The sequence below is a fragment of the Apiospora hydei genome (assembly GCF_038363865.1).
Source record: "Apiospora hydei strain CBS 114990 chromosome Unknown utg000005l_segment0_segment0, whole genome shotgun sequence".
Lineage (NCBI taxonomy): Eukaryota > Fungi > Ascomycota > Sordariomycetes > Amphisphaeriales > Apiosporaceae > Apiospora > Apiospora hydei.
Window position 1 is genome coordinate 3741790 of NW_027117364.1, and position 23057 is coordinate 3764846.

The 23057-nt window shown below is 54.1% G+C and overlaps 8 protein-coding genes across 8 annotated transcripts; 4 read left to right on the top strand and 4 right to left on the bottom strand.

The window, feature by feature from the left end:
• Window positions 1-159: 159 nt before the first annotated feature.
• Window positions 160-3359, bottom strand: PG997_006639 (uncharacterized protein; the record flags this gene model as incomplete). Its single annotated transcript, XM_066810954.1, has 6 exons — window positions 160-875; window positions 928-1186; window positions 1239-2131; window positions 2179-2658; window positions 2706-3235; window positions 3283-3359. The coding sequence occupies 6 exons, from the start codon at window positions 3357-3359 to the stop codon at window positions 160-162; spliced, it is 2955 nt and encodes a 984-aa protein (XP_066669877.1).
• A 1089-nt stretch (window positions 3360-4448) lies between these two features.
• On the bottom strand, window positions 4449-7332 carry PG997_006640 (beta-glucosidase precursor; the record flags this gene model as incomplete). Its single annotated transcript, XM_066810955.1, has 10 exons — window positions 4449-5847; window positions 5900-6066; window positions 6121-6250; window positions 6299-6411; window positions 6462-6550; window positions 6612-6745; window positions 6807-6891; window positions 6942-7020; window positions 7075-7157; window positions 7215-7332. The coding sequence occupies 10 exons, from the start codon at window positions 7330-7332 to the stop codon at window positions 4449-4451; spliced, it is 2397 nt and encodes a 798-aa protein (XP_066669878.1).
• Window positions 7333-9891: 2559 nt separating this feature from the next.
• Window positions 9892-10684, bottom strand: PG997_006641 (uncharacterized protein; the record flags this gene model as incomplete). Its single annotated transcript, XM_066810956.1, has 2 exons — window positions 9892-10136; window positions 10579-10684. 2 exons carry the CDS (start codon window positions 10682-10684, stop codon window positions 9892-9894), a joined length of 351 nt encoding a protein of 116 aa, XP_066669879.1.
• A 1840-nt stretch (window positions 10685-12524) lies between these two features.
• PG997_006642 (uncharacterized protein) lies at window positions 12525-14306 on the top strand (the record flags this gene model as incomplete). The annotated part of the gene is made up of 4 exons (XM_066810957.1): window positions 12525-12728; window positions 12809-13366; window positions 13416-13550; window positions 13629-14306. The coding sequence occupies 4 exons, from the start codon at window positions 12525-12527 to the stop codon at window positions 14304-14306; spliced, it is 1575 nt and encodes a 524-aa protein (XP_066669880.1).
• A 430-nt stretch (window positions 14307-14736) lies between these two features.
• Window positions 14737-16592, bottom strand: PG997_006643 (uncharacterized protein; the record flags this gene model as incomplete). Its single annotated transcript, XM_066810958.1, has 3 exons — window positions 14737-16019; window positions 16061-16295; window positions 16362-16592. The coding sequence occupies 3 exons, from the start codon at window positions 16590-16592 to the stop codon at window positions 14737-14739; spliced, it is 1749 nt and encodes a 582-aa protein (XP_066669881.1).
• A 585-nt stretch (window positions 16593-17177) lies between these two features.
• Window positions 17178-17840, top strand: PG997_006644 (uncharacterized protein; the record flags this gene model as incomplete). Its single annotated transcript, XM_066810959.1, has 1 exon — window positions 17178-17840. One exon carries the CDS (start codon window positions 17178-17180, stop codon window positions 17838-17840), a length of 663 nt encoding a protein of 220 aa, XP_066669882.1.
• Window positions 17841-18752: 912 nt separating this feature from the next.
• PG997_006645 (uncharacterized protein) lies at window positions 18753-20908 on the top strand (the record flags this gene model as incomplete). The annotated part of the gene is made up of 2 exons (XM_066810960.1): window positions 18753-20533; window positions 20641-20908. The coding sequence occupies 2 exons, from the start codon at window positions 18753-18755 to the stop codon at window positions 20906-20908; spliced, it is 2049 nt and encodes a 682-aa protein (XP_066669883.1).
• Window positions 20909-21565: 657 nt separating this feature from the next.
• PG997_006646 (uncharacterized protein) lies at window positions 21566-22091 on the top strand (the record flags this gene model as incomplete). The annotated part of the gene is made up of 2 exons (XM_066810961.1): window positions 21566-21670; window positions 21741-22091. The coding sequence occupies 2 exons, from the start codon at window positions 21566-21568 to the stop codon at window positions 22089-22091; spliced, it is 456 nt and encodes a 151-aa protein (XP_066669884.1).
• Between the last annotated feature and the right edge of the window lie 966 nt (window positions 22092-23057).

Consider the following 23057-nt stretch of genomic DNA (forward strand, 5'->3'; position numbering starts at 1 on the left):
GTATAGTGATTCAATAACATTATAACGCATTTCTAGTGTAGCAGGTAGGTACTCCTCGCTTGCCTGACAATAAACATACACAAAGGCTTTGACTCGCCCCGAGAGGCGGCCAGCGCCTAGACAAACCCATTACGAAGCCATCCCATCATCTGTATATCATCATATCCGCAACCGATGCCCCACGACCAGCCCAATGAATGCAATGACGCGATACAGCAGCCCAATACAGAAAATAACCAACACATTCAACCAAAGCCGGTTGAGCCCAAAGCCCGTCGCCTGAGAAGCGAGATCGACCTGGTACAGATACGCGAACGGCGCGACCATCTGGCCAAAGTAGAGCTCTGCGAACCAGGTGCCCGGGCTCGCGCGCCAGAGCCCCACGACGCCCCAGTCACGCACCTGGGCCAGACTGGGCGCGGCCCCGCTCAGGATGCCCACGACCAGACTCAGGATGGTGGCAAATAAAGGCGCGTCCTCGCGCCGCGCCACCATGGACACGACCGCGGCCAGGCCGTAGATGGCCCAGATGTAGGCCAGGTTGGTGATGAAGGCGGTGCCCCAGGACAAGCCGCCCGGGTGGGCCAGGACGATCAGGAACGTGGTCAGGTGCAAGCAAGACAGGGCCATGCGCGGGATGACGGCGGCGATCTTGGCGAGGTAGTAGGCGAGGCGCGAGTGGCCCGCCTCGGCCTCGCGGCGGTACAGCAGCATCTCTTCGGAGAAGACGCGGACAGCGGGCGAGGCAGCCGAGAGGCCGATGGCGATGGCCGTCAGCAGGGAGAACTCGGGCGCGGCTTGGAAGTCGGCCGCTATAGAGAGGACATCGTAGGGCGCTTTGTAGAAACCTGTAGTAGCACGCTTAATGTTAGCAACTACATGACTCTTCCACAGCCAAATACACAAATAACAGCTATTTTATCTCACCTTTGAACATGACTCCTTTCTTCCCGTTTACTGCCAATCCGATCAGGAAACCTGCTAGCGAGGACAATCCCATCTCGAAGAAAAAGGCGGTCTTGGTGCGGTACTGCTGGAGCATAGCGCGGCGGAAGCAGAGTATCATCTGCTTGATGTAAGGGGCGCCGCGCTTCTTGAGAGCCTGGTGAATGGCCGTATTATCCGACGTAGCGAGGGAGAGGACGGAGCCGTGCTTGTCGCGCGGGTGTTTACCCTCGGCGCTGTTCTTGTTGGCCGAAGCGCTGGCCCAATGCGCGATGAGGCTCTCCTTGGGAGACATCGCCGCTCTTCTTATAGTCGCGGCCGTTGCCCGTGATGATGTCCGTGACGACGTCGCCCGCGTTGCAATGGTCGGGGAAGTGGAAGCCTAGGTTTTCAAAGTAGCGTTGGACCCCCTTCTCAGGACCCTCGTACAGGAGCTGGCCGTTGCCCAGCAGGATCAGACTGTCAAGCATCTCGAAGATCTCCATGCGTGGCTGATGGATGATCACGATGATTGACAGGCCCAGGCGCGCGATGGCTTGGAGCGTCCTCATCATGGATACGGCGGACGTAGCATCGAGGCCGCTCGTGGGTTCGTCGAGGAAGATGGACATAGGCGCCGCAGCCAGCTCCATGCCAATACTGACGCGCTTGCGCTGACCACCGGAAATCACAGGCTTGCCCACGCTTCCAACCAGGGAGTCGCGCACGTGCGAAAGCTCGAGGCACTCAATGACGGAGTTGACGTGGCTTTCGATCTCGGCAGGCATCCAGGTGCGTGGCAGCCGGATCTGGGCCGAGTGGAGGATGTTCTCGTAGACGGTCAGCTCGGGCAGCACGATGTCGTCCTGGGGTACGTAGCCGATGAGCTTCTTGTAGCGCTTGATCCTGCCCGGGCTGTTGTTTACCATGACGGCACCGCCCGTGTTAGTGATCTTGCCCATGAGGAGACGCACAAATGTCGACTTTCCCGCACCCGATCCGCCCATGACTGCCGTGAGCGTGCCGCGCTCGATGGAGCCCGTGACGCCCTGCAGGATGGGCTTTTGCGCCTTTCGAGGGTGGAACTGCAAGCCTGAGTATGCGAAAGACAGACCGAGTCTGGACGCGTCTGTGGCTTTCCTCATGGAGTCGACGAAGCCTCGCAGCTGAACCGGTAGCTCGTCTTGCATCTCCTCGATGGGCCTTCCTGTAGCTCTGCCATATGCATAACATCCTGGAAACCGCCCCATGTACCGTCTCGGGGGTAGTATGTGGCATCCATGGGTAGAGATTCCTGGTCGCGCTCTTCCGACAACGCCTGATAACGTGTCATGGCCCGTTTGATGCCACCACCTAGCGTCCTTGACGTTTTCAAGAGACTTGGTCCAGCGCTGGATTTCCACTTGCGGCCCCTTGCGCGAAGAGTCAACAGAACAAGGCCAATGATGAGCAGACCATCTATTATAACGAGTATCCCCAGTGGGATGAGGAAAACTTCGAAACTTGCTCCCTCCGGGCACCTGCTTCCGACGCTGCACGGCGTAGGGGCAGCAGCGCCTGGCTGGCAGTAATTTCGCTCCGGACACCGTATCATCTCCTTTCCGCCTTTTGGACAATAGTAGCCCGCGGGACAGACGACGGGCTCGAAAGGCCCCATGCCGACTGTGATGCCATCAAGTGCACAGGCGTCACCCGCTAGTCTCGACTGCTGACAGACGGTGAGAGGGGGCAAAACTGCGGCAACGAGTTCACTGTGTTGTTTCTGCACAGGAAACCCTCACTGCACCCGTCCTTCTGCCATGACTCCACCGTCTGGATCTGCATGGGAACAGCGCCTTTCCGCCAACAAGGAGCCGCATCGACCATGGGCTTTTTGTCCTTCTGCTGCTCGGCGGCCCGGTAGAAGGCGGTTGAGAATGTGGTCTGGTTCTGGCCTGTGCACGCTTCGTCGTATACGCCCAAGGTGCCGTCATGTGGGAAAAAGGACTTGTTGTTTCCATCCCATCTCAAGGGCTTGGCCGTGTTGGGCCCATTAGATGCGTCGTCGATTCTGGCCCCCACTTTCGCACCATCGTGTAGAGGCGCGAACCATTTCCCCGTCGTCACGTTGTAGACCCCCTGGGTCTGGTTTCCGATGCATTGCCAAGCTACTCCTGTTGGGCGTGTTGGATCCGCCGGCCTCAAGGCACACAGACACGCCTCTGTATCGAGAAAGGCAGGCCCCTTTGGTGGGAACTGAGGGAAGTAGGGATCCTGGGGGAGGTCACCCGCGCTCACCCAGCTGAGTGCCGACATCACTAGGGCAGAGTAGCTGTGAAAAAGGTCGAGAGGGATCCGGGACTTTTCAGGATGTGCTACTGCGTGCCGAGTCTGATGGGTAGACTTTGGTCGACCGAGGGCGAATCATGAACTGAAGTATTGGTGTCGGGACTCATGGTGGAAATTGTTGGCGGGACATTCTTGCCGATCAGGGTCTTTAACCAAAGCCCCCGACCTGGCGGTGACAATAATCTCCAGTCTAGAGAACCATGGCTAGGCAGCTAGCAGAGCGCAGCCATTTGGTAGCCAAGTTACGAAGCCGTCCATCTTGCCCGTTTCATCTAGCGTAGTCAGGCGATGTCAGATTTTAGTATTGCGGCACAGATCTGAACTGCTCCGCCTTGCACACGTAGCCACTTCAGCTCCGTAAAAAACAAGGCTTAGATGGGGAGAAGGCTGGACGGGTTGGGGAGCGGATCGAGCGTGGTAGGACGCTTACCGGACCGTGTATGTGGTCAGAGTGAGATTACTATGGAGATGGGAATGGGTGATGGCAAAAGGAAAAGATCCTCCCCACCCGCCAATCCACCCTTGTAGCCAGAAGCTTAGCCATCGCACCTTAAGTAGATTGGGAATTGCTAAAAATACCACGATTAGCCTATGTCTAAGTAGATTAGTGGCATGCTAACTAGGGGCTTTGCCTGACACCTCCAGTCCAGGCTGGATATACTTTACGCAGCAATTGACCAATGCATTGCCCTTGATGCACTCGTTTCTTCTTCCAGTCAGCCGGAAAATAAGCATTTATCGTCCCGTCGAGCTTGGGTGCGTGAAACTTGCATGCTGAAGGCACGATTACGTCGTTGGGGTTGGATGTTTGGATGTCCACTTGCCAGGCCCCTGCCTGCTTACTACAGATGATGATCGGGTGTCCAGGCTTCCATTCCTCCATAATAGGCACTAGCAGCCCTGGAGGTTAGCAGATTTCTGCTACCCACTTTGAGTTTTTCCTTTGTTCTCTTCTCGAGAAACGAATGCCTCCCCTCAACCTGATACTGGAGCCATGCGTTGGACATGCTAGAAACCCGGTTGGTTTGGCCAGCTTGTATCTACCTGTTCGCAAGGAGATAAAGGCAGAGGATGTGGCTCAAACCGCGAAAGTAGACAACATGGTCTATTATTTGTGCATACATTATTGATTATTGTCTTCTCGTATATAGCCACTGTTCATCAAACTCCACCCCTCAGTACCGTCTGACCGTATTTTAGATGATCAGAGCTGACGTGAGCGGGAGGTTCCTGCTGCTGCTACCAACATAGACTTTGTACTCGCCGGTCTGGAGCTTCCACTTCTGCGCCGCAACATCCCAGATACTCAAGTCACGTCTCGTGAGCTCGAACTTTACCGTCGCGGTCTCGCCCTTCTTGATGAGTGGCTTCTCGAATCCGCGTAACTGTCGGATCGGATTGCCCTCCCCGGGGATACCAATGTACAATTGCGCCACCTCCTTGCCATCCATACCACCGGTATTCGACACCCTAGCGCTGGCTGTCGCCACAACGTCCCATAGATCGGTCTGGCCACCCTCGGCAATGGCACCTACTGGATAGGCTTGGGATGGGGCATCGGTCTTGGCAACGGTCAGGTCGGCATACTCAAAAGTCGTGTAGCTCAAACCGAACCCAAATTCGTAGCGTGGAGTAATGTTGCGTGCGTCGAAATGACGGTAATCAATGAACACCCCCTCTTCAAAGTCAGCTTGCGGGAACTTCTTGTACTGCTCAGGTGGTGTGAACTGGCTTGGGTCAAGTAGTGCGCCGTAGTCGGATTCGTCGCGTGCAACCGTGTACGGAAGGCGGCCAGATGGGTTGGTCTTGCCGTATAGAAGCGAAACCAATGCCTTGCCGCTGTCCTGCCCGGGAAGATGGGCGTAAATTATGGCTGTTACGTTCGGGTGATCGACGAATGTGTCGACCATGCGGATGCCAGCATTGTGGAAAACCACAATAGTGTTGGCGCATTGGTCCGCAACATTCACGATGAGCTTGTCGGTGAACTCGTCTCGAAGGTTCGGTCGGTCGTGGCCTTCTGTGGCCCAGGCGTTCCCAACAACGATGCAGGCATCCGAGGTAGGGTTCACACCCGGATTCTCCGACTCAAAGTTCCAAAACAGTGCCGTGCCGTCCTCGTATGCCTGGGCGACGAGTGCATCGTGGGGTGAACTGACAAGACTTTGCGCCGTCGCCCCTGAACCACCACCCGAGACGATAGTCCCGTTGACGGCAATGCCTGCGTACGTCACGCTTAGGTCACCAAAGAAGCCGATGCCAAGTTGAGTAACGTTTGCAGACTCGGCACCCATTGCCCACGGAGCAAAGGTCTCCCCAGCCGCCGCGACGTCCGGGTTGTTGCGACTGGGTGACTTGGCCGAGTACCCATATAGCGAGATGAGCTTCATCTTGGATGAATCCAGAGGAAGTGCTCCATTCGTATTCTTGACCAAAACATGACCTTCGGCTGCCCCATCGAAGAGCGTGGGCCTTGCGCTGGAGTTTCGAGCATCGACAACACGATGCGGCTTGACGAGATCTTTGGGCATTCCTATGCCAGGTTCAGGAAATTCAGGTTTATCCTGTCCCATCTGATACCAAGAGGCAACAATCCTGACACGCATTAGCTTCATATGCATATTGCAGTAAGTGGAAATCCCCTTACCTGGTCACCATGTTATCGAGCTGGGCTTCAGGGACGGAGCCATTGTTCACAGCTTGAGTAAGGTTGCCAGCCCAGAAATCACTACCGCTCGGCATCGCTACATCGAGTCCACCAAGAGCCGAGGACACACCGGAGTGTTGAGCACCCCAGTCAGACACCACCCAGCCCTGAGAGAAAGTGGTTAACATACGCTTAGTCAGATATTCGCGAGCAAGTCTTACTTGAAAGCCAAGTTCTCCTTTCAAGAGACCATTCTGAGCCTTGCTATTTTGGCACGCGTAAGAGTTGTTGAGCCGATGCTCAGCGCACATGATGTTCCCGGTGCCGGCTCTGACGGCGTCCGCAAAAGGCCTTCACTCCGTGTTAGGACGGAACAACAAACAAAGGAAGCTGACTTACCAGAGATACAGCTCGTGTATCGTCTTATCATCGATGTTCGAGCTGACAGCTTCTACATGCTCTCCAGATCGAGTTGCAAGACGATGTGTCTCTTGTTCTTGGGCAATAAAATGCTTGGTTATGTCAGCTACACGGTTGATCAAAGCAACAAGGTAAATCTTACTTTGGTACTTGTAATGACACCCATTCCTTGAACACCAGTCACAGTCTCGTAGACCAGACTGCCATCAAGGTAAGGATCAGCCGAGAAGCCTGCATGGTATCAGCGATTAGCACAATTGACACGCTCGGCATCTTAGAAGGCTAAACTCACTTTCCCAGTTTCTGCCACCACGAGCGGTACGTCCCATCGGACCGATGCAGGGCCCGAGTAGGACATTTACTCCTTTGGTCCTGGCCTCACCTCCCATGAACCGCGCTCTTTGATGCGTGAGCTCCTTGTTCCAACTAAAAGTTGAAGTTAGCTGCAATTTCACAACCGAGGACCTCGTACAGTAGAAAGGCTTACCTTGCACCAGCGTGCATACCGGAAGGCCACGAGTGGACATAGTCTGTTGCTCTAATGCCGTTACCGGCGTCCGCTAGACATAACCCTGAACCGCTTGTTAGAGGAAACACCATCGTTATTTCTTGATGAACGAACCTGGGAAACCAAGCCGTGTTACACTCGGGATAAAACCTGAGCATCCGTTGTCAACCGTAGCGCCACCGGTCAGATTCACCTGAGAATGGCTGTGAGTATAGGCCTAGAGCTAATCGGGGAGAAGGGTCAATACCTTCTCTTCCAGAGTCATCTGAGCGACCAATTCTTTGGCTCGTGATACAGCATCTGCCCAAGCTCCGGTTGGAGCCATTTGCGCTATTAAGTTGTGATCAGTCACCTTCCATCAATGGTGCATTACCAGCGAAGACCTACGGGTTGGATAAACCGGCTCAGACTGTCCGTAGAAGAAGGCATCTTCAGCGATGGGGCTATTTTGGGCAGCAGCGACTGCTGACAAGCAGACTAAGCCAGGAACGAGGGAATACAACATGGTTGCAAGTACTGGGGAGCCCGGTGTGCTCTTTCGGTTTTGTTGACCCGTAAGGAACATCAAATCATCCAGACGCCCCGGGGCGGGCAAGTCACGTATTTATCAACCTACCACGAACCCACCCTGTCACTCTATTCCTCCGTCATAACGAGGAGTGCTGGTATGGCACAGGGGGTTCTGTCGTCGTGTCTGGCGACCACTCTGGCGGAGGACGTCAGAAGCGGCCTAGTATGTCGGGCCACTACCGCTATAGGCTACGGCAACTAGGCGATGGGGCGGCATGCCGGGCGGCGGCTGTGAGATGATTCGATGGTTGGGCCGTTGGTGAGCAATGTTGTCGGGAGAAAGGCGGTAAAGGGGGCCGGGGAATCGTCAGCCTAATCGGGCCGGCCTCGAGCAATCGACCACGAGACTGCCAAATTCTCCATTATGTCGGGGATGTCGGGGTAAAACAGGCATGCAACTGTTGGGGTGGGGTGGAAGTCAGATGGAAAAGCTGGTCTGCGGGGCGGTGTTGGCATTTCCCCATGGTGTTGACCCTTGCTAGCACCGGGCGTTGAAGTAATGACCGAGGCACCGGGTCTCTCTGTCATCACTGACAGAGAAAAAACTCTGGGGCACAGCAACGTACGATGTAGAGTGGAAGACATGAGAGTTGGGTGATAGTCGAATGCTCAATTGCAGAACAAAGGCGAAAAAAAGCCCGATGAAATCCATCCCATCCCAAGCGGCCCTAGAGAGCAGCTCGAACAGATGCGATGAACTGTTACACGCATCAGAAAACTTTGCCAAATTGCGCGCACTGACAGGGGCAGAGGTCGAGGTTGGACGGCAGTTACCGGTGACACAGCACTGGGACAAAGAAGTTGGGGGAAAGATGGGGAAAGTTGGGGCATCCCATTTCGGGCGTGTGGGGAAATGCAAGGAGCCTGCACCTCGGCAAAAACAGAATCGCGAAATGCAACACTCATCATCCGTCAATCAGCGTCCTACCTACCTCAAATGATCCATTGACAGCATCATGTGTTGCGCATTTCATCTCGGATCCGAGGTTGCTCACCACAGTTAGTATGTACATCCATGTAGGTAAGTAGTACAACATATGCCAGAAACGTCCGAACCAAGTACCGCTGGTGAGCGCAACTGAACGCTGGCCAATCCAGTGCATCCACTGCATGTTCCAATGTTTAGTCCAAGTGAATATACGCAAAGTCTTGTTCAGTTTGGATTAATCTAAAGTGCAGCCCCAGTAGAGTAGACTTCTCGTATAATCGGTGGTGATGAGATGGCTGGCTGTCGATGGAATAGCTGGTAGGTCTATGCATGCTTGCGTTTTCCTTGTCAACTACAACGATTCCGATTCCGATCACGTGCAAGCTCAACACCATGAAACATCGTAACCACCAAACACACGACACCATTGGAGAACAAGACACAGAATTGGTACCAAAAAGACTGTGATTTTCTGAGAGACTAAGAGATCTAAAGACTACATGTAGCTAAGTTATTGAATTTTACGTGCCATGCACGTCACATACGCCACCACCCGCCACACTCGGCCTCTCACCCACCGAGTGCAATCAAGAGCGATTGCGCTCATCCGGGTCAGTGCTAGTAGCTGTGGTAATCATAAGAATTCATGAAACAACTCCCTAAAATAAACAAGACATATAGGACAAGATTAGCGGGATTAACCTTTTTTTTCTTGTTCTTTTGCTTTTCGACTTATACCGGCGCAGGCCGGTAGAAGCAAGTGACTCAAAACCGAGCAAAGTCAACATATACTAGACACAAGCAACTATTGGTGGAGATCGCCTGTACTCCGATCGTAGGCGACAACAACAACCAACAGAGTAATAACCCGGAAGAGGATGTCAGCATTGGTGATCTTATCGACGACGCACTCAACCTGGGGCGGCAAGCTGCCAGTGGCGAGTTTGTTGGCCAGCGGCGACGTGAAGCTGCTGGCGTTAGAAGCTATGTTTCTCGAGGATCATTCGCGGGCCTCGCTTTTTGGGCCTCTTTTATTTTTGATATTTTTGGTAGTTTCGGCTACTTGTCTGTGCTGGTGACTGTGATGACGCGCTACAGCGAACTATGGCCTGGAGCCTCTTGGGGGACCCTTGGCGACAAACTAGGTTCGTCGCGAGGGAAAGGTTGGCGTGAAAGTGTCGCCAACAGACCGTTGCCCAATTAAAGAGGGCGCAGCACCGTTAGCATGAGGAGAGAAATAATGGGAGCCACCCAAGCTTACCTTAAAGTCCCCTTCGGTCCCGTCCACGTGGACAACCTCGATATCTTCTGTTTAAAATATATTCATATATGAAGCCGGATCTGAACATTGATAGTCCAGGAGGAAGATATATTGAAATCTTTCTACAATACTTTTGAGAGTCAGTTGCTTATACAATGGGCAGATAGGGGGCAGCAGGAAAGTGACTGCATTCGCCAAAGTTGCCTATTATATAGCGTAACCCCAATAGCATCGAATGCAGCCGGGTCTGGGGTGGAGGCGGCGGCAGGCACAAGAGAGGCCGAGTCCTTTTCCTCGTCGGTCGACTAGGAGCCGCGGCGGTGGGAAAACCACACGCCGAGCTTTGTCTTCGTCACATCCCAACCCAGGACGATTGACACCAAGTCAGCCGCAACTGTGGGCGCGCCAACAATGCAACCAATGATGGCTGTGGCAAGCTCACTAGCCGTGCGCTTGAAGCTGGGTGATTCCATAGTCGGGGCAATAACGGCGTCTTGAAAGCCCGTGGTGACGGATTTGTCGCCAGATTGGTTGAGGTTTGTAATGGGATCTGAATGCCAATGGCGAGGGTACTTATTTGTACCATGTTAGATGGAAGAGGAGCGAGTGACAATGCGTGAATACCTACGGCGATTTCTCACAAGCCCCGCCATGCAGGTAATGGAACAGTATGCAAGAGAGCATATTCGCTGGCGGTGACGATGCTAATTGCAAGTCATGCATTGGGGGCGGCGCAGGTGTTAGTAGGTGCAGAGGCTCTCCGCGACCTGGACGCAGCTATTGGCGGCCCTATCGTAACAACGAGCAGCGAAGGCGAGGCCGTCCAAGGTCAAGGGTGGAAATGTGTTTTCCTCGGCCAGGCGTGTACATACCCTCACTGCCGCTCGATATATTGAGTCTCTCATGGAGTGAAACTCACCTGTCACCTGCCAGTGGTTGCTGTACTCCCTTTTCGCCATAAACTATTCTGTCATTGCCTCAAAGGCGCTTACCGTCATATTGATGACAAGTTTCAGACACTCCGGGGGTCGGCTTCATAATAATGCTGAATAACTTGTCAATCTCGTTGTCGTCTGTTTGTCTGCGCTCCTTGACCATGGCATTTGAGTGGTCCCGATGATTTTCAGATACCCGGCAGGCGTCAAAACAGTACAGTTGACGAATTCTAGAAGAAACGCAATCGACATCAGTTACTCGTTTAAGTTCCTGGAGCTCGTCATCCACTTGACGCGACCCCATCTAATGACTTTTTTTCTTTTTCTTTTTTTTTCTTTTTTTTTGCTTTTCTACTCATACCAGCGCAGGCCAGCAGAAGCAAGTGGCTCAAAACCGAACAAACTCAACACATGTCGACTCAAAAAGAAGGTGTGATCCCAAATACTCATGTGGCCGTTATATGGCTTAGGTAAAGGAGTAAAACTAAGCACAGTGCATTCCTTTTCGACCAGGAGCATATCATACGGTTTTTTATGCTGAGTTATTCAGTGGAATAATTACTCTGTTTATACTTGTAGTCCGGTTATATCGAAGGGTTGACTATATATGTACAGTACATGGTTTATTTGTATGACTAAGAGTAATGCTACAGACGGTCGGCCATTGCCATGACTTCAATTTTAGCAGGAATGAGGCTAAGTGGTGCGGCTACGCCATAACAGACAACGGCAAAACAGACGGTGCACCGGGATCCCCTGGGCGGGAAGTCTGCAGCTTTGATGAATGATGTATGTACGTGCCAATAAAACTGATGTCGTGAGCTTGCGCTGGGTGGCCATCAAGTGAGACTTTGGCTGTCCTTGTTCGATGCATCTGCTCATTCGTGACGCTCCCACCACTGCCGGTCCCAATTGAATGCAGGAGCCATATCACATCGTAGCCAATTGATTCCCGGAATTCCCGGAGTTTTAAGAGCGATAACGACATCTGACTTAAGCACAACTCGAGTTTCTAAGGTTACGCGCTGGAACTCGTGTCTGCGGCACCATCGGACGTAGGGGCACGCAGGTTCGTGGGGGGTGGGAGGGGGTGCACGGAGCTCGCTCCTCGCTCTGCAGCCTGCAAGCCCTGTGAGACTATTGTTACCGTAAATAGATCCACCTCCTTCCTGGCAGTGGCGGGATGGCACGATGATCTGTTAACGGCAAATTCCGTCCGATAGCTTTTTCACATGCACACTCGTTTAAATCGACCGATTAATCAAGATTCCCTCTTGTCGGATTCGCATCGTTCCTTAGAGACTGTTATTACGTTTGTGATGGATTGAGAGGATCATGCGGTGAGCTCAGCTTCATTCCATGGCCAAATGCTTGAAAAAGCAAAGTAAAATATGTGATTCGAAGTTCGCTTAAGTAGGTCCCACAACATCCAATCTTGATCCGGACCCTCATCAGGATGAACTGTACTGCTACCCCCTACTACCTACAGTATGTACTTGGCCGAGCCGAGCAAACCTTGATTCCATGTCGAAACGGGCCTCGCATTCTCTAGTGGGATTTGGCGTGCAGAAGGCCTGGAAAAAGGACAGTCTTGGGCGCGGGACAGCGATAGGGCATTCCTCAGTCGGCATGTCTAGCTTGGTCGGGCTGGGGCCAGTGTTGTCCTGTCGTACAAAATGCCGTCGGCACGCGCCAATTGCCGTGCCCGTGTTAAGTCTGGAGAGCGCGCCCTAAAACAAAAGAGGGACGGAGTGTAGTTCTCTCTGATCTTTATCCGACCCTTTCTTTCGAGATTTGATCCTTCTTCTTCTTTTTGGACTTCGTAATTCGAGACATTGAAATCTGACGGGTTCGACATCGAAGTAAGCTGGGTCGACAAAACGTCGAGCTGAACCTGTAGCGCCCATTTTTGCGGGAACACCCACGGCTGAAACTTTACGACCCCCTAACACAAGAAGTGCGTCCTTGGATCAGCCCTACGCCAGTCTAATCGAAGAGTCGACATGGCTAGCAGCAGCGGAGGCGGCAACTTTGAGTTTATCGTCACGGACCAGAACAATCGTGGCATCGATGACAAGGCACGAGACAAGATTCGGAAGAAGGCCATGAAGGCCACGGCCGCGGCTCGCAAGGGCTCCGCCAGCTGGGGCAAGCAAAATCTTCGCCAAGTGCCAATATTCGTGGAACCCCCACGACGGCATCTGCTAGTGCTGCTTCAGCTACAGCTACCCCGCAGCAGAAGCAGCAGCAGCAGCAGCAGCAGCGGCCACATAATGCGCATGTCAAGTCGGAGTCGGACGACGACGGACTAGTCGAATTGCCGACATCAGCAGAGGCAGCATCGTCGTTTTCATCTTCGTCCACGTCGTCGCGCCTCTCCTCCAAAGATGGCAACTCCAATGCCCTATTGCGACGGCCTCGCCAAAACAGGCCACCCAGGGCAATGCCGCCGATGGGGCTCGAGACGGTGACGGCCAAGACGGGATTGAACATCCTCGACCTCTCGGCTTTGACAATGGTCCAAGTGGGTCAGACTGCTTCGGCCATTCTTGAAATGCAATCCAACGAGCTGAGCGGTCTCGTGAGTCGCCGCCGCAGATCCTACCTCTCATTTGTGCCCATCAAGTACGGCCACAGCCCCTACCTAGACGACGCGGTGCGGTGCCTAGCCATGCGCGCCCGGCGCGTCCTGGTACCGTCAGCGAGGCCGCCCGAAGCGCAAGAGATGCTACAGTACGGGCGAGCTCTGCAGAGCCTACAAGATGCCGTGAATGGCCCGAATTGGCATAATGCAGATGTGCTGTGCACCGTCGAACTTCTCTGCCTGTACGAGGTTAGTGGAGCCGTATTGTACCCTGTCTCTGAGCTCTTCATTGCTGACCTCCCGAGCCTAGTTGTTGGAGGCGCAACGTTCTCATGCCTGGGAGCGGCACATTGCCGGCGCTGCCCGCCTCATTCAGATGCGAGGGCCTATGCGCTTCCTGTCGGCATACGATATGTCGCTGCTGTTCAGTTTGATGGGTCCATTGGTAAGTGCCCTGTCCCCTGTCCCCTGTCCTGAATTGGCGTCCAAGGTTCGTACTTCGATATGCTTATGTCTAATATAGGTATTCGAGAGCTGTCGCTTAAACCAAGCATGCTTCCTGGACGAAGAGCCATGGCAACGCTTGCTTCAGTACGTGGTCAGCCCCGATGAGATATTGTCGGCTCGAAGCCACATCGCCATCTTCTCATGGTGCATCTTTATCAAGTTCCCACGACTTCTCCGTGATGTCACCAACTTGATATACGGCGATACCCAAAACGATCAAACCGTGCTTTATGAACGTGTCCTGGCGTTCAGGGCTGAGTTACATAAATGGCGCAAGGAGTTTGACACGATCGTCGCTGCGACCGGCAATATACGAAACGTGACCATGTTCGATACGGACGTGAGGACCGAGCTGCTCGGTGCCAACCTGGAGCTGTTGTCGTCCGCGAACCGCCTGCTGACCTGCCTATCTGGGGAGAATCTTGAGGACTATGAGCGCGAGGCCGTGAACTGCGCTCGCGAACAACGACAGCTCTCTGTCGACACCATGCGGGTCAATCCATGGGCAGGTTTTTATCTCCGACAGATCACCAATTTCGGAGACGCCACACTTGGCACCACGAAGCTTTGGCTGAACAACCCCAATCGACCGGGTTCGCTCGTGGACAGAGGCAAATTCCGAATATGGCGCGATTTGTTGTTCCAGAACGCGCGGCGTGTGCTGACGCCCGATTCTGGCGGCAAGCTAGTTTGATTGCGTTCCAGTCGTGGTTAGCTGTCAGGGTCGAGTCGTCGGGGCTTTAGGTCTGCCTCAACACACAAGAAGCGAGCATAATGAAACGCGAATTTGATCCCGTACCAACCACGCAAAACTTCCATGACGAGGGACTGTCTCTGGTAACCGCAACCGATGCCTCCAGGCATATTTCTTTGAATTACTAACATGGAGAAACGATGCTACCTCCCAGGCGTGGAAGTTGTAGCCTTATTTGAAGTTTACATGAATCAGCTGGGCACGCCCTCTGTCGAGGCCAACTTCATGTGTGCGATCAAGTCAAGTCGAATTCTAATCAAGGACCACCTCACTTCCTCAGAGACATCATCGCCATCATCTCTTGTCTTCAAAAGCACCCAACGATGTTTTACCTACATACATGTAGTGAAGAAGGCGTATGGTGTTACTCTCATTCTCCCAACCCTTCAACTCTAGACATAACCTTGGCTTTCCTCTGGTCGGTCAAATTCTCAACACCAGTCCTCGTCTCGGTGTGCTCTTTGCTCATGTATCTCTGCTTTATGAATACGGAGGCGAGTAGGCCAACTACTGCAATGCACGTGTACACGATGAACATGTTGCGAACGCTCCAGGCGAAGGCGTCGATGACTGTCTGGCGCTGCACCGGGTCTGTCAGGGACTGGGGCAGATTGACGTGCGCAGTTGCTTCATACCCTGACAGAGCCTGGAGCTGGGCCTCGTCGAGCCCGCTGGCGGCGAGGCGCAACCGCCAGGACGCCATACTATTCTGGAACACGACGCCGCCGACTACCGTCGAGAGGCACATGCCTAGGTTTCGGAGGAAACCCATGGTTGCTGTGGCTGTTGCTGTGTCGGCTTGAGTTACGCTGCTCTGGAGAGCCATCAGGGGCGTCTGGAACAGGGAAGACATGCCCAGACCATGGACTATCTGGAATCCGATGATGGCGGCCGTGCTTGTGTCGGCATCGTAGGCGATATACAGGCCCGTTCCTAGAGTCAACAAGGCTGTCCCGGCCCAGATGAGCTCCCTGTAGCGACCGAACTTGAACATGTAGGCACTACTTAGAATGTCTACAACCACACAAGTGATGATCAGGGGCAGGATCAAGAACCCGCTTTGAAACGGCGTGCTTTGTTTGACTGCTTGGAAGTAGAGGGGCAAGTAGTATTCGGTGCCGAAAGATGAGATGCTGTGGGTGAAGGCAACTACGACGGTGGCGACATTGGACACGTCGCGGAACATGACCAGGTGGATGAGAGGGAATTTCGCCATGCTCTTCTCGACGTAGAGGAAGATAGGAACCATGCATGCCCCGATAACCACCATGCAGATGATGATAGGACTGCCCCAGGGATACACGATACCACCCAGGTCGAGCCCCAAAAGCAACAGCAGTGTCGCCGCCAGCATGGAGACGATGCCGAACCAGTCGACGGCGTGTAGCCCCTCGGCCAGCGGGGTGCGCGGGTTATGCACGTCGAGGAACGCCGCCATGACGAGGAAGGTGACGCCGCAGACGGGCAGGCTCAACCAAAAGCACCAGCGCCAGGTCGCGTACTGCGACAGGGCGCCGCCGACGACGGGGCCCGTGGTGCCGGCCACGACCCAGACGAGCCCCAGGGCGCTGAGCGCGAGGGAGCGGCGCCGGACGCTAAGCAGGTCCGAGAGGGTGATGGTGACGAGCTGCATGAGGCCCCCGCGGCGGCGCCCTGCAGGGCGCGACCGGTCAGCAGGGTGGCCATGTCGGCGCTCGCGGCGATGAAGGTGGTGGCGGCCGCGAAGAGGGCGAGCGCCACCAGCATGGCGGGCTTGCGGCCCCAGATGTCGCTGCCGCGCGCCCAGATGGGCCCGCTGGCGGCGTTGGCGAGGAGGTAGGCGCCGCCGATCCAGGTGTAGCCAGCGGCGCCGCCGGGAAGGTCGGCGGTGATGGAGGGGATGGTGGTGGAGACGATGGTTTGGTTCAGGGCGGCGACGAAGAGGTCGAGCTGGGAGCAGAAGAGGCGTTAGCTGGGGGTAAACGGGGAGAGAGGTCGGATCTCGAAAGCACTCACGCAAAGGGCGACAAAGGTGGTGTAAATGCGGAACGGAGATCGCTTGGGCTGGTCATCATCTGGGACACCTCTGGGCTCGATGTTACCGTCAGTATCAGGATGAGCGTCTTCCATGGTTCCATAGTTTGCCGTTGTCGGCTGCGCTGAAGCTGTTTCACTCATATTCTTCGTTGGCGTCCTGTGGTTCTTGAAATTTTGAACTGAGTCCGAGGAATCAAAAAGCTCAGCCATCGTTGAAGAGCGCAGCAGATTCAGTATATATACTGATAGTTTCTGATCATCTCTTGAAGTGCATCTGGTAAGGCTCGGCTTACACCTGAACGCCCTGATTTTGACAAGCGGGCTCTGATTGGCTATTAGGACTCACCAGGGGCAGCTCGGCTTACCCAAGAAACGGTCTAACCCCTTTTGACCTCGGCTTCAGCTCTTCGCTCACCCAAAGGGGACTAGCCCCTCGGCTTGACTTGAACGATTGGCTGTCACTCAATCTTCCGTCCCAAGTTCGATACCGAGACTAGTCTGAATAGAAACCTCCAAGATCTTGGGATCCATCACCTTAGCTAAGCATCCAACGTTCCCTCTTTGATGAAGCCGCTAGTCTGTGGGAAAAGCTTGAGTCTACCACCCTTATAGAAATTTGGACAGACTCCACTTATCGCCGTTGGACGACCATTTCGCAGGTGTCAAGAACCCGCCACGCACGCAAGGAGAGATGGCCGCCATTGGTACCGCGGCAGCGGGCAGCCCTCCGAGAACTGGCCCGAAGAGGTGCAGTATCTCACCGATCTGATCTACTCCCCCGCCGTGACGCCAGACATGCGCAACGCCCTGGGCCGGCCCTCCACCACCGCCGAGTCTCTAGACAAGATCCCCAGCGCCCTCATCTCCGGTCCGAACAACGGGGCCCGCGTCTGCATCCGCACCATCACGAGTCCGGCGCACCACCCCGCGCTCGGCCAACGCGGCCTCTTCGCCGCGGCCGATATGGGCCCCTCGGCTTTCCTCTGCCTGTACGTCGGACGCGTGCACACGGACACGCGGGAAGACACGGATACGCGCAGCCACTACGACCTGAGCTTCCACCAGCTCGACAAGGAGGATTTCGGCGGTGGAAGTGGAGGGGGCGGCCTCAGCATCGACGCGACGCACTGCGGCAACGAGTCCCGCATGGCCAACGACTTCCACGGCATCGCGGACAAGGCCAACGCCGAGTTCCGCGACTGCCTGGTGCAGGTACGGTCCGACCGGCGGCGGGAAGGGTGGAAGTGGGAGCGCAGGGTGGGCATCTTCGTCTGTCCGGCTGGTCTGGCGGCGGCGGCCGGGGCGCGGCGGAAAGGTGGTGCTGCTGACGGCGGCGGCGGCGGCGGCGGCGGCGGCGTGGGACTGAAGGCTGGGGAGGAGATCCTGGTCAACTATGGCAGGGAGTATTGGGATAGCCGGAATCTGACTGTGCACAAGACGAAGGCGAGCGGGACTTGATGTATCTATCACCACCAGGATTACCCTCACGACTGATTATTTAATGCGTGCGTGAGAAGACAGGTGCCTACGCTGTCGTTCTACCAGGGATATCCAGTAGAGCAGTCATAAAGCGGGAAGGAAACGCCGAGTTGGTTCTACCAAACGTAGGCCATGGTGCCTTCGATGCATGGCTCACAAAAGGGGCAAATACCTTATTTAACCAAATTTGCAAACGAGGAGAAAAATACAAGACCAATACGGCCTGCCTAATCTGTGCCTGATACACACGTACGTTGTAGTCTCGACATGCCATACGCTCAAGTGCGCATAGACATGGGCGTACCAACCTGTGAGGCCATCAAGTTAATTGCCAACAAGTTGCATGCGACCAGAGCTCTAGGTTCGAGTACCCTGTGGAACAAGTAGGCGTGCATGACAGCGAGGGGGTTAGATGGATGGCTGTTACCCTTGTGTACTTAGTATGTACACTGGACTGAGTACATAGCCTCACCTAGCCAAGCTCTGTAAGCAAGTGCCGGAAGTCAGCCCCGATGCTTCAACGGTTGGGCGGGAAGCGGGCGGTGTCATCAGGCTGAAACCTGTACACTCTCATAACTCGCCTGCTTACCCGACCGAGATCCTCGTGCGGGGCGGGGTTTGCATTGATGTTGCATCACAGACAAAACTCGACAAACACAAAAGGCTGCCAATAATAAAGACTGATTTACTAATAATAAAAGATAAGAGGTCAGATACCGAGGGGCAAAGTGAGACGGCAAGAAGTGAGGGGTTATGTAAACCCGAATCAATAGTGAATCTATGGCATCTATCTTCTTTCCTCGTGGTGAATCAAATATAAGTTCACATATTATTAAGTCAACATATTAGTATCACGCTTGTTGGAAACGAGATAGACCATCCTCCAATACAATGGACCAAGGTGGTGACCAGCCGAGCACCACCGATACGGTCTCGGCCGTTGGCACCTGGCTTGCCGCGGGGCTTGCAGTCATAGCCCTCATTGGCATCGTAGGGCCTCTTCTCGTCTGGCGGGCGCGCAAGTCGGAGCGAAACCAAGCCATCAATGCTTTGGACCAAGGCGGAGCCGAGTCCTTTGGTTATGTGGGCGGAGGGCTATGGGCCGGTCGTCAAGTTCATCTGCTCCGCCAGGTTTCCGGTCCCCTTTTGCAGAATGAGCCATTTCTTGGCCGCAAAATGAACTTCAACTATGAGGCTACAAGTTCACCTTCCCCAGCAAAGCCATCACCACCATCGCCACAATCATTGGGGCCGTTACCTAGATTCTGGCCATGGAGAAAGAAGGCAGAACCAGGCTGCAGGCCCCAGCCATCGGGCGAATCAGCTGATTGGGTCCAGTTTGGAAGTTTGGTTGAGGCCTACGGATTTCCGATGAGCAAGGGTGACAGTCTAATAATCGAAGACGGCCGAGCTTGGTTGCCTGTTCACACCTCGTGGCTGTTGTTAATGGGACTTATTGGCCGATTTGGGCCCTGGCAGGACAAGGGCAGGCAGCCTGTTATTATCGCACGCGGCACCGCCAGCAATCAGGCACGGGTGAAACCACCCAACTGGAAAGGCACTCGAGATCCTGATCGACAAAGAGTTCGTCCGTGGGAGATCTCACAGGCCCCGTGGGAAGATACTCGCGATCATCGAGCGATGGATGACATAACCTACAAGTCTATATATGGCTTGAATGGCACATTGTTTACATCGTCTCAGAACCAACGGGACACTGAACACCAAAGTCGTGTATTCTTTTCGCGGCATCGTGCTGATCGAACGGGCCAATTGTCCCAAGACAAGTACGGAATTGATATGTTATTCTGGATGGCTGTGGGTTGCCTTCCTGCAAACTCAGGGGTAGTCATATGCCTCGCTGATGTTCAGGATGTACCGGTCCTCCGGACTCAACGCAATCAACACGTTGAAATAATAGGTCCTAGTTCGACAATGCCGCCGCTGGGACTTTATACAAGGCCACTACAAACACGTCAAGGCTATGCACAATTCGAGACCTGGGACGATGAAGATTCCTCTGCAGAGTCGAGTGAGGCCGCGACAATCTACAAGGAGCATCATCTAAAGCGTAAACATGCACGATACGTCGCTCAGCGGCCTGGCGACCCTCCACCTGCGACGCCGATTGCTGCCTACCACCCACGTGCGTTCCAGCTTGTACCGTGGGATGAGAGGAGCTCAGAGTTAGCCAGGTTTGCCGCCGTGATCCAAGCTGACACAGCCAAACTGCAAGTCCTTTCATTCCGAGAAACTGCGTTGACCGAAGAGTCACTACGAGCTATCCGGGAAGCCACACACGGCTACGAAATGGACAGAGGTAGCGACTGGTTGCACCTCGGGGATGCGCGATACATCAACCGCAGCGACGGCCAACTCATAGCTCACGCATTACTTTCTATGGATCTCAGCCCCCATGGCTACCTCATGTCCCTCGAGTGGTCGTATTGCCGCTCCATTTTCTGCCGTCCCGCACAGGTGCTGCCTCAACTCCTTTTCCTGGCCTTATCTAACGTTGATGCACTCGGGTTATCCGACGAGCTCAAGGAGCGCCTGGAAATAGCCATGTCTAGGTTCTACGATCTCTGCCGGCCTGCCAGCCGGACAAGAATGTATTTTGACGCCTTGTACCAGCTCGATGCGGCGCTCCAGGAGGCCACCCAGGAGATGGGGTGCGCGAGGCAAGTGGCCATCCAGGCGCTAGGCTGTGTCATACTGACGAGCCTGAGCTCGGCTCCATCATTTTGCAGGCGGTCAGTCTGTTGATGGAGGGATTCAGCGGCTCCATTATAGTCGACTTAGGCGCGGGCTTCATTGAGGTGCCTACCGTCCTGAATTTCATCGCCAAGTTTCCCATTGAAGTCGGCGTCCTCTTCGCCGATGTGGATGTTATAGATAGATCTGGCAGTGTTCGGCTACCCCTTGGCTGTGTGGCACTTGTTTTCCTGAGGGCGGCTCTAAGAAGTGCTATGTTGCACAGCGCACTGGATTCGGAACCCTTGTTCAAGGCTGTGACCAAGTTAGATCGGAGTGTCCTGATGGGCTAAGAGGGCGAAATCAGAATCAACCCATTGATGGCGAAAACACACCTTCTCGTCTATTCATATATATGATAGTGCATGCAGGATAGGTACCCTTCAACCTATATTGGACTCAGGTCAAGGCCCCCCATGCTGGCGGCCACGACATGAGGTATGTAAACGCAGTCCAAGATATCACTGCCATGCCTCAAGTTAAACGTCGACGCCGATATGACTTACCATGTTATTTTATGTGGCCGTATCCATTTCTCGTTCGATTCGATGCCAAGTTACCTCTCTAGCAGAGACGAGAAGTCTACAATGAGCAAGTATCTCCAGATCAAGGTTTTCGCGGGAATGAGGTTGTATTGAGCTTTTTGTGACTTTTGTTTTCGTTCTTTTGCTTTTCGACTCTTACCAGCGCAGGAGAGCAAAAGTATTGAGCTTGCTAGAGCTGCATGTAGTTGGGTGTCGCAATCCTTTTCATTGTGCGTGTCTAGGTATTTCTGTAGAATTACTCGAGCGCCTAATCTAATGTCAAGGGTTTCCAATCGTGTCTAGCCACTTTCGGGGAACTCCCTCCGACGTGACTGTGACGAAACACAGCCCTTCAACCACAAACCCATTCCCACCTGCATTGCGTCCCCGATTCCCGTACGCTTAAGTTGCGCGCAATCCTCCACTATGAAGTTCCTCTGCCTCCACGGCATGGGCGGCGCGCTCGCGGCCTCCTTCCTCCTGCACCACCGGGAGACGCACCCGCACGACCCAGAGCTCTTCCAGCTGGCCGTCTTCATGGGCGCCACCCTCCCCTGCGACCCGCAGTCGCCGATCCGCGCCAACCCATACATCACTTCAGTCAGCCCCCCAGAACGGCGCCGTCGCGGCCCGCGACTTGACGAGCGAAGATGTGATCGAACCGTTGCGCATCAATGGTTTCATCGCCCCTCCCGTGCCCGGCGACGTCATCCTTCGACTCTATCACCCGGAGCGAGAGGCGACAAGAATCGAAATGCCGACGGTGCATATTATGGGATCCCAGGACCCCTTCTATCCCCAAAGCCTCGTGCTCGCGCAGCTGTGCTCTGGGCATGTAGAAGTGGTGGAACATCAGCAAGGTCATATCCTTCCACGTATTAATGCTAGCTTTATCCAGCAGGCGGTTGCGTCCATCGAGCAGTGTATACAGAGAGCGTCGTTAAAATGCTAGGGGCTATGTATCTACTGTTAACAGCCTCTTCGCACCACAAAAGTTCTGTATATACCCGTTACCTTTGTATCAAGTTGCTGCATAATAAAAGAATAATATGGAAATATAGGGGTGCCAGACAAATTGTGTTTAGCATTGGTACCATTCGAGACCCAGGTAGTTGAGTCCTATGTCTGTAGCACTACCAGGCTGAGCCCCTTTATTCATACAATGCTTTGTGCCAGGATGAGACTGATCAATGAACTCAGCCTGGGCGCGAAAGACTTTGTATGCCCTTTATCACATCATTCCGTGTATACTTTATTATTTTGGCACATGCCAAGTGTTAGTAGGACTATCCATAGATATATTAGCATGGCAGTTAACGATGGACTGTCACCGAACCATTTACAACAGAAACCCATCATTGGACCCATCATGTCAGAAAACCCTCCAGACCAACTCCCTGTCCAGACAACGTCCGGTGCCCCCTCGGACGGCACCGAAGGGCTATTATGCAGCCTATGTGGCCAGGTTGGCGTCAAAAGATCAGGCTCTTACTGCAACAACTGCAAACGCGCGTACAATCGCCGATTATATGAGGACAGGGTTGCGATGAAAGTGTGCACCAGATGCTGCGGGAGACTTTGTGTTGAAGGCAGATTTCGCTGCCATAAATGCAGCAAGAAAGACCGCGTGTGGTACAGGCGCGTCGCCGGTACCAAGGCCAGCGAGTCCTCTTCAATATGTCTATCGGTTCTGAATGGCAACAACGATGATGCGTCCTGTAAGGCTTGCGCCGAGGAGACTGAAAAGGGTCGAAGGAAGAGTGGACGAGTTCTTAGAAAGCTGAAGAAGGGCATATGTATGGCTTGTCACAAACCTTGGGCTCATGAGGGAGGCTATAGGACCTGCCAGGGTTGCCGAGTGGCAAAGCCACACCAGAGCTCCCCTATTCCTGTTCCACAACTTCGAGACTGCCTGCCA